Source organism: Festucalex cinctus, chromosome 10 (genome assembly GCF_051991245.1).
Source record: "Festucalex cinctus isolate MCC-2025b chromosome 10, RoL_Fcin_1.0, whole genome shotgun sequence".
Lineage (NCBI taxonomy): Eukaryota > Metazoa > Chordata > Actinopteri > Syngnathiformes > Syngnathidae > Festucalex > Festucalex cinctus.
The window spans coordinates 18,755,794-18,766,115 of record NC_135420.1 but is presented as its reverse complement, the minus strand read 5'-3'; the positions used below and the strand labels follow the sequence as shown (position 1 = coordinate 18,766,115).

Here is a 10,322-nt window from a genome sequence, read left to right as displayed (position 1 = left end):
GATCAAGCAGACTGGTACCTTTCAAACATGGATGTTCACACAATCAGCAAATTTTTTCCGACAACGTTGGGCAAAGTTATTTTTGCGTAATTTAATATTGACATCGTTTCTCCACTTACTTACGTTATTGAAATACAAAGCTGTTGTTCACATTGAGCGTGATGACTCCGACATACCAAAGTCCATCTGTGTAAGCAGGCCCAAGCTATGATGAAGTCTTTGACTATCCATTGTAAATAAACCCGCTCATCCCCGTGCCCTCGAGCTATGTGGATTTATTTACATGTGTACGTTGTTTATGCAACGTGAGGTCATGTTTACAGTCACCAATTACAATCCTAATTTGGCTGAAAAAAAGGCATGGTCATCGCAGAGTTGGATGTAGCCTGAAAGTTGAGGGAAATGTTTCTAAACGTTATCATCATCATCAGCTTGATCTTCCTTTTCTTGCTAATGTTAGGACTTCTACAGGTCAAATGCACAGGAACAAACAATTGCCTTGCATCATCGTTATGTTCTTGTCACCATATGGAATTTGTGTTTGGTACATTATTTGTCCTTATCCAACGTTTCCATCAAGGTGTTTTTAATTTTTTTATTTTTTTTATTTTTTTAATACTATTTAGAGAACTCCTGACGCTTCCAATTCTTCAGTCTGACTGACAGCCCAGACTTGTTCGTTTAAGTCTGCTTTTAAAAAAAAAAAAAAAAAAAAAAAAAAAAAAAGTCACAGTGGTGAGAAGCTTGTTTCCTGACAGCCATGAAGGACATTTTTCTAAAATGCATGTCAACTGACAGTTTAATGTCAACGAGAGGGGAAGAGAACATTCCTTTATACTGACTTCTATAAGAACACACACTTAGTTTTAGTGCACTAGCATTCAAATTAGGCTGCTGTTTGTACAATAAACACCAATGACCTCATTCATTAAGGAGCTTCCCTTGGTCATTTTTATTGAAACCAGAAGTTGTAAGCTCCATAATGACAATCCATCCTTTGTCTATGGCTGGTTATAGGCGGATCTCACCTGTTTATGACCAAGTCGAGTCCAGTTAATGGATCAATAAACTAAAGCAAGTAGCCTGACCTCAAGGGTGGATTTACAAGCTTATTTTATTACCCTATTCCAATTTTGTGCGTCATTTTGTTTGGGTAAGCGTGTGTGCAAGTGTGTGTTTTTTCATGTTATTTATGCTAATTCAAGTCTTGAAGCAATTGTACGATCCTAAAAAATGAACAATTAACCTTTTGCCCATAGTCGATCATGAAATTTAGTCCATAAGTTTTTTCTTTTTCCACTGTCATGATGAATGGGAAACATAGACATTTAGTAAATGCTGCTGTAGTTGAAATAACATTAGAAAAGTCAATGACATAAACTTGGAACAGTTCAATTAAATTCATATTTTTATTGTTTAGACAACAAGAACTGTTTTTGTAAAAGCAAAAGAAGAAAAACAAAAATATTGCTTTGACGCCAATAAAAATAAGAGTTGCACGCTTCGGTATCAAACAAGAAGTTGTTTTGTGAAATAAATCTCTTTTGTTAAATAAATCCAACATGTATAATGCTACAGTTCTTATTTAGAGACAGACACAGAAACAACCTCAAGCTTCTCCCTAAAAAAGACACCAGGTCACAGGTTCTAAATCCTCCTACTGTCACTGAACAGCAAATGCGGCTGAAGGCCAAAAGACACGACGGAGACATTATTGTTTCTCATCTGTAAGATGCAAAAACGAGAACGCTGTCAAAATATTTCCTGTGCATTACAGTTCGATAAGAGAGTCTGTGCCCGGATAATCTGGGAGGTTGAGGTCATATTTTTTCTGGATATCGTAAGGCAGGAAGCGTCCGGCCAAGAAATGCTTTCCCGAGAAACTCATGGCACACTTTTTGGGTGCCGTCAGAGAGATGAGCACTTCTGGGCTGATCCCGTCCTGACCTGCCTCTTCCACATCCCAACCTGAGAAACAAGAGGAAGAAGATGAGGACTAAATGTGGAGTAGAGGTCGAACCTGAATTCGATTAAGTTATGGTCACAAATGAAAATGAATAACCAAAGCGCGATGTAGCGAGGGACTGCTGCAATTGATTTAAATTCAGCAAGGAAGAACAGATTGCTTTTTTTTTTTCATAATGGATGCCATCCATCCCAGAATGAAAACAGGAGAGTCCCATCCGAGCAAATCTTAAGTCTTAAGGCTCACCTACGCTTTAGCATGGAAATGCACAGCATTTTCATCCTGCTTAGCGGCATTATAGTTGCAAATAATTTTGTGTAGCCGATACTCAGTAAGTTGTGTTTATATGATGAGCTCACACTGTGTTGCCTGAAGCAGATTTATTCTCCACATTGGCCTCAATACTCGGAGAAACTGAACCCCAATGACGTGCCGGGAGTTTAAAACTCACCCGAGGGCACATCCACACTTGCTATGGGGATCTTGACCTGCTTGAGGGTGACCAGAATCCCAGCGTAGGGCTCCTTAATGTCGACGGCGTCATCCTCGGGGCCCAGCATGGCATCAATCACTAGGTTGTAGGCGTCGTTTATGAGCTGGACCTGTGAAGACCACACCTCCCTAAGTGTGAATGACTTCATTCTTATCTGAATCACATTCAAGTTCAACTGGAGGCTATTTTGGAAATACTTTCACTAGGCTGCTACACTAAAAGAGGTTTAGTTGTTGTTCGGGGCTCAGGTAACAACCAATCACGGCTCAGCATCAGAAAACAGGTGAGCCGTGATTGGTCGTTAGCTGAGCGCTGCGCAACTGTGATGACATTTTCAATTGACAGCAAGTGGCAAAACGGCCGCCCAGTGAGAAAACGTGGATTTGTGATTTTTACAGTGTTTAGAGTAGAGGTGCTGCACAGAACATTATTGGAAAGAAAATTTTGGGGTTGACTTCTGTCTCGTCTTTTCATCCTGACTGAGTCAACCTTGAATAGTACACGCAGTACAAGATAAAATAATGTTTATTGAAATTGTTAGGGCAGCAAAATGAATGCCTTTAAGGTGTCTCTGACCTCTGTGGGGAGATAGGAGAGGAAAGGAATGTCCATCTTTTCGCACTGAACCGTGAAATCCTGATGCAGACTGTGCGGGGATCGCTTTGGGTGGTAGATGGTGGGCTCATATTCCTGAATATAAGAGAACAAAAAGATAGAAGGGCGAAGTTACATAACCATTAAGCCAAGTTAGCCAACAGCCTGTGATTTTTTTTCCTTTTTTTTTGACACATAGTACATCAGTTCGAGACGCGTTCATTGACCAGTGTTCTGCAGTTGCGGTTTTCTGCTGTCTGCTTCCTGAGTGAGTGTCGGCCTTACAGACATAAAAGTAAAAATCCAGACTCTCGCCAAACCAAAAGGTCTGTGATCTTTCACCTTTGTAAAAATCTTTAAACTTGCACGTTGCCCATTCCTAGAATGAGTGTGTTCGTGCTGTAAAAAAGTTGTGAGTGTAGTTTTAATCAGATCACCCCGCTCAGTGGAACGGCTTGTGATATCAAGCATTAGCTGTAATGGAAATTTACACGTGATCAGATAATGTATATATGCAGACTTGGTGAAGCAGCGTGTGGCTCATTGCCCAAGGATATTTTTGCAGTCCATGTGTTTGTAGTTAGGGGGTGGCTCAGGTTGAGTATAATGTATGACAGCAGCTGCTGCATTAGTCAAAAGATGAATACTCATTTCCATGTGTTTGTTCTATACAATCTCATCTTTTTGGCAAGAATACAGTAGCAAAAAGACAAAATTCCCACAAAAAAATGAATGAATAAAAAAGCCAGATTATCTAACATCAATATTTATGATCTGTAGTGAACCCCTATTTATTGTGGCTAATGTGCATTTATGACCCCCCCCCCCCCCCCCCAAAAAAAAAAAAAAAAAAAATAGGTGAATATATGCGATATAGACAAACCAAATAAAGCAAATTATTTCTTTTTATACTTAGACCCCAATACAACAGCTAACACCATCCTTCCCAAGCATATCCAGGAGTTGCATATTCTCATGTATGGTCAGGAGCTTTCTCTAGCTCATGACCAGAATCCTTCAAGTCATATGGGGGCCATTGTCGGCTTAAAACATAACTAAAAGTTTTCTATCTGAGAATGTGTGATGTGATGAAATTTTGCCTAAGGGCCATTCCATAGACATTCCATCACATTCCACCTGTGCCATTATACCCCCTCTGAAAAAGAATGGAATGTGCCGCAATTCACATGGTCCACATACAGTTACATCATTCAGATCCTCTGCAGGTCATGGGAAGGTCAAAAGGAAAGTTCATTCATCGTCTATTTGATGCTATGATTGGGTCAGTCAATAAAAATAAATTAATAGGTTACACACAAGTTGTGATTTTGTATAATGTTGTGTTTATTTTTTTAAAGTACTCATTTTGTTGAATGACTGCAATGTACTTTGTGTCATTAACATAAATGCCATGTGGCTAAATTATTTGCTAATTCTATGCTGAAAAACTCATTCTCACTCAGATGAGTTTATTACAGTAAGAAAATTCATCCAGCCATTTTCTCAATGTCATGAAAAAAAAACATTAAGTTTGGCCAATACACATTTATAGTAGTTCAATATATTCGCTGGCATCGGGCCAAAACCTTGTACCTCCAAAATCATCATTTTACATTAACCATTACATCATCAGAGAGCAAGACATTTTCAACACTTGGAGGTCAATTGGTCAATAATTTGTAAAAAAAATAAAATACAATAAAACAACCACAAGTGCAAACTGAAGAACAGTATAGATTCTTGAAAAAAAATATTAAATTTACCAAATTGGACTTGTGAGGCAAATGTATTTATTAGTCAATTTATACATTTTGAATTTGCTGAATTTTATTCAATATTGATGTTTATAATACTGTGTACAACATACTATGAATGTAAAAAGCAGTAAAAAAAAATTTTTTTTTTAAATGGTTGCTATAATCTACAAATTTCTGTGAAAGTCCACTTGGTATGTTCCATTAAAAATTACATTTGATAGCTGTAGTAAGGCTCAATTTTGATTAAGCAGAAAGTAAAAGAATAGAGATGGAAAAAAGGTGAAAAATGAGTGGTGATTATTTGGCTTGAGCTGATATGACAAATATTCTATATGCTATAATCACATTCATAGCTGAGCTACTAAAAGGCAATGCATGTGCGTAGGTAGGTTTTTTTTTTTTTTTTTTTTTTTTTTTTTTGTGCTCACGTGCGTGCCCGTGTGTCTTCCAGCTGACACGGATCACAACGCAACCGCGAACAACGCATACTCTGGCACCAGGGTTGTGTTCCTGAGGCCAAAGTGATTGGGTTTCTGCACTCGGAGAAAACCATAACTAATGTGCTCCCAGAGGGGCACAAATGCAAACACAGAAAATTCGTTTCAAAGAAAAGATGACAGCATAAGTGATGAGTTTAAGTATTTACTTGTGCCGCATTGATGTTGTAATACACTGTACTTTGCATAGCCTATCTGATACAGTTTTAACAACCAATAAATTTTGGTAACTTGTTTGACAGACATATGGTAAAGCATGCAGATCCATTCAACCGTAAAAATCAAAGATCCATATCCGTTTTCCGTTGATGCCCTCTGAGTGGCCTCCAATTTGTCTTGAAATATCAGCGAGTGCGAAGCCCAGTGGGCAGACGTGACGCTCATGACATCATGTTCACATGCAGACAGCATTAATGAGAGTAACAACGGCGTGATGTCATGACTGTCTGAGGACTCTTGCCGAGAGGGTAATGGGATAACTGCTCCGAGACGTTTACGGGAGCTCAAATTATATTCGGGGACAGCCTGTTAATCCTGATGCAAGTCAAATGGAGATTTTTATTTTTATCGTTGGGAACAGTTTGTTCTAGATTTTGAGAAAGTGAGTGATCATGTGGGGTTTTTATGTGGCTTGCTGGCAACGTACCAGGAAAAGTGCAGTAGGATACATTTACACGTCAATCAATGACTGTGAAACATTTTAACGGTTTTGTAATGTTTCAAAATGAGGGGAAAGATGTAATATGTAGGGCTGGGTATAGATTCAAATTTCATCAATCAATTTGATTTCGATTCACAAGAGTTCAGTTCGATTTTTCCCGATTCGATTCACATCAATTCAACCCAATATTGATTAATTTTGGAACATCAATTCTTCTTAAATAGAAAGCACATCATAAAAACTCCACAAACATAAAATTTTGCGGAGGCAGTAACTTTAAATGATTTAGTTTATTAATGACAGTAACACGTGATGTAATTGCTGAAGTGTTACACAAACATTGACATCAGCAGGGATAAGATAAAAGTATTTTCATAATTCTAATTCAGTCATTGTAAATATAAACTAAAAATATTCGGAATGGTGTCAAGTGCAACAAGTCAGGTCTTTCATAAAATGTCAGTAAGTTTCAAGATAACATTAAGATAAAAAAAAAAAAATTGGTCTTTATAATTCTATTTTTTTTATGGATAGATGGGAAAAGAGATATTAAAAAAAATAATCAATACATGGTTTTATGAATCGATATCAGGCTTTTTTTTTTTTTTTTAAACCCAGCCCTAGTAATATGTATGGCAGGTCAGTAGTTGTCACTTTTTATTTGAAGTGAAAATTTGAATACCCCATTTTTCAGCATTTTTGTGTTTAGAATATGATAAACTTGGAACTCCTGTTTTCATCCCGTTTTTACGTTCCAGACTCACACGCAATAGAGAAACCATATAAAAAAAAGTTTTACCTTTTTTTTTTTTTCCTCCAACACACATAAACACTTTTAAATGTATTTAAAAAGAAACGTTAACGTTATTAAAGCACATCACAAATGAAAATATCTAACAATTTTCAGTTAATGGGGTTGCATACACAACCTTTCTTACCACATGGTTAGGTAGAAAATGTAATTAATTATCCCAAAGGAAATGTTGGACCTGCAGTACAATATTGTACAGCAGATTAAATTTAATGCAATTAATCTACATTATGTCTTGCATTACGGCTGCTGAGCATCAGATTGCCGACATAATGTAGTTTACTCGGTTGTGCAAAAAAAATAGCCTGCAGGTTTTTATTTCTTAAAAATCACAACTGCAATAATCAGGCACAGCAATGTTGATTAACGCTCCAATTCTTTTTCCTCTTGTTTGCTTGGCAGAGTTTGCGCTCAACATGCTCCCTACGCTGTTTCCGTGGCAACTTTGGGCAGTGCTGTGCTGGATCACACGCAAGAACAAGGAGAGTCGACAGGAGCACTGAGACACAAATTTAGGAAATGACTCCAAATTCAAGACTAAGGATTATGAGGCAAGTTCATTAATTTACACGCAAATACATATATGAAAGTGGAAAATGTTTTTTTTTCTGCACTTGTGTGATCCGCTGAGGTACTGAGCCCCAATTTTTTTCTCGTCTTGAATTGTAAAACAGATGACGTGTAATGTTTTCTACTTACAAACATACGCAGGTTTCGTGCACACACCAGGCCAATAGAGCCGTTCTGCTCTGGCCCGCAGATCACCAACACCGTTGGCTGTTTCTTCGCTAAAGAGTTGAGAGGGTAGGCCTGGAGAAAGAGCACAAATAGAAAGCTGATGCTTAGAAACAAAGACAAAAGGCTTGTAGGGGAGACAAATAGAAAGAGGAATGCAGTTCGTAGCCATCGGGCTTAAAGGATTCCTGCGCGCTGTATGTTACGTGATCTGCGCCCATGAGCATGGAAAAAATACCTGTGCCCTTACAATGGGATGCAAACTTTCTGTGTGGATACCGTGGTCAAAAATAAACAGTCAACAATTAAATACAGTCATAAAATGTGGCAGGCGACCCCAACAAACGCTCTCGCTCGAACAAAATTCATGCACCTGTGACCTTTTACACTCATTGTCTGAGAAAAACACAAACTCAACACCAATCGTGCTAATAAACATTTCTATTGCATTTCGTTTGAGACATATATATATATATATATATATATATATATATTTTGGTTCTGAACTTCTGATATACAGAGCACAGTGATTGCTGAAAGTCAGCGGGACTTTAGTTCAGTTGAGGTCAAATCCTGTTTAGTCGTCTCAACGACCATTTAAAGAAATCAAAACAGGTTTATTTCACGGAGTCTAAAAAAATTCTGGCTTCCATTTTTGGCTTTGACCACTAAACGGGCTACAAAAAAAAATTCACTTCTCCACCTATTAATAATAATAAGGTTCTTTGGTAAATAGGTCATCTCCCTCTGGATCCCATTTTCACGAGCAGTGAATCCAAACTGAATAGACGGCAGCCGCTCTCTCCATCATGGCACCGTCTCATTGGAAATACAGACGAGGCCCCTGCGGCCCTCAGGAGCCACGGGGGCAGATGATGTTACACGGTCAGGCCGGGGACTTGAAGATTCATTTAATTTCCAATAACAATATTCATCTATCAGCTAACTAACCGGCCCATCAGGGGGGAACAATCTGGCCGGCGAAGACAGAACACACGCTGTAGTTTTTCACTAAAATTAACTGCTGTTGCTAATTTTGTCCACTGGAGGGCGCAGGGACAACCATTTAAATGACATTCTGAAATGTGGCTCTGACTCAGAATTTGATGCAAACATTTTGTGCTAACTTTTGTTATGCAGTTTCAGGTTACTCTGCAATAAGATAATCAATGGGAATGTTTTCAGGATGTTGGTGTAATTATTTGCACCAAAAAAAAAAAGACGATCTGCCACTGTTTATATCTTATTAGGCCACAAACATACTGGTCTGGACGACTTGAGATCAAATTTGGGTGAAAGTGGCCCCTGAATTAAAGTTGGACACCCCTGTTCTCGATTCTATGCTGGGATCCAAGATTTTAAATTAGTAGCGAGCTAGTGAAGGCATGCTGAGCGCAGAGTAGAAAATATATAGATTTCCTGAATGAGCAGAACATTTTGAAGTTGGAATGATTTGAACAGGTCAAGGAATATGGAAAGAGAAAGGAATATCATGACATTCGTCTAAATTTCTGAATTTTATTCTATTCTTACTGCATTTCCTTGATATAGTGGGGACAATAGAGCCATTCAAAAAACAGGGGCGCACTGAACTGGGATGACCATGACCTGATCATAATGACAAGCAATTTTTTTATGCTCACACTTCTGCGTAAACTTGAAAAACAAGTATCGTGTGTTGTGTGTTCAGCTGGTGACGCCGCATGCAGCCCCACAAAATAAAATCCCAGCTTCAAACGTTGCCTGATTGGATGATCAAACTACGTTTGTTTGGCTGCTCACTTTTTTCTTTCTTGTCGGTTTGTTTCTTCCCTCGACGGCCTCATTTTATTGCACACACTTATTCAAGTCAACTTTTCATCCGAGCGAGCGGGAGTATGCTTGATATTGGCTGTGGAAATCTTTCGTGCTGCTGGAGAATCTATTACGAATAAACCGCTATAAAGTGAGCCGAGTGCATAGCTCACATTTGATTGTTTGTTTCATCAAAGTATTCGTCGGACCGCAACGTTTACGAGGCCTCAATAAGGAGATGACGGAATGTCCGATCGTTTCTACGACCGTCATGGGGATACCTCGCATGAACTTTCACCTCCAATCAAGTCTGGAGAAAACACTAACAGGCCCCTAAAACAACAAATACGGTCATCTTCCGAGCTCGGCCCGCAGCTTTTTATATGAGAAAGTGTCGCGCCTGAGCTCATGTAAAGTGGAGATTTACTGCTGCGGAGCAACAAAACGTCTCCCGTCTCCACTCAGGTGATGAACGGCCTCAGACTGATACAGAAGCCCACAGTCTGGTTCTCTTGCGGTGGAGGGATTGATTTACAGAGAACCTATAATCTGTCTGGCAAGCGAAGGTGTATGCGCCGGTGTTACTGGTGTGGTATTAATGGACACAGTAACAGCAGTAGGTCGGCAGTGAAACCGGCCAAATCCGACCGTCTAGCTCGCATCTCCTTTGACTGTAATTGTCTTCAAATAGCGGTGATGTCATGCGAGCGGTGGCGTGCTACGGGTGGCTGCGGCCAGCGGCTGCGGTCCGGTCGTGTTTGTTCAGTCAGGCTCGGCTGGCGATTTTGGCCGCTGGAGGGAAGTGGACGCGGCGGTTTGACTCGCACGCTTCCTGTCTCGGCTTGTGACTGATGATGCCACTTTCACCCACTCACGTTTTCGACTCTCGTTATATGACCTGCTACAGGGGTGTCCGGACTTTTTCAAGAGAAAAATCCATAGTCTTCACCTTTAATTTACAGTGGACATAAAAGTTTACACACCCCTATTCAAATGCCAGGTTTTTAGGATACA

General features: G+C 39.3%; 2 protein-coding genes across 6 annotated transcripts in view; one reads left to right on the top strand and one right to left on the bottom strand.

The window, feature by feature from the left end:
• LOC144026598 (Rieske domain-containing protein) overlaps positions 1–7,920 on the top strand; it is a 31,806-nt gene extending 23,886 nt beyond the window's left edge. For all 5 annotated transcript variants that reach the window (XR_013285228.1, XR_013285227.1, XM_077533372.1 and 2 more), the window contains one exon: positions 7,182–7,920. Coding sequence is in view for 3 of the 5 variants with exons in the window: in XM_077533372.1 (XP_077389498.1) it covers positions 7,182–7,302 (121 nt within the window). In the remaining 2 variants the exon portion in view is untranslated. The remainder of the gene's footprint in view (positions 1–7,181) is intronic.
• The window catches only part of yjefn3 (YjeF N-terminal domain containing 3), a 28,670-nt gene continuing 19,738 nt past the window's right edge, over positions 1,391–10,322 (bottom strand). The window contains exons 3-6 of the mRNA XM_077533370.1: positions 7,479–7,589; positions 3,036–3,149; positions 2,418–2,568; positions 1,391–1,968 (exon numbers count right to left, since the gene is read on the bottom strand). Coding sequence (XP_077389496.1) covers positions 1,772–1,968; positions 2,418–2,568; positions 3,036–3,149; positions 7,479–7,589 — 573 coding nt within the window. The 3' untranslated portion in view covers positions 1,391–1,771. The remainder of the gene's footprint in view (positions 1,969–2,417; positions 2,569–3,035; positions 3,150–7,478; positions 7,590–10,322) is intronic.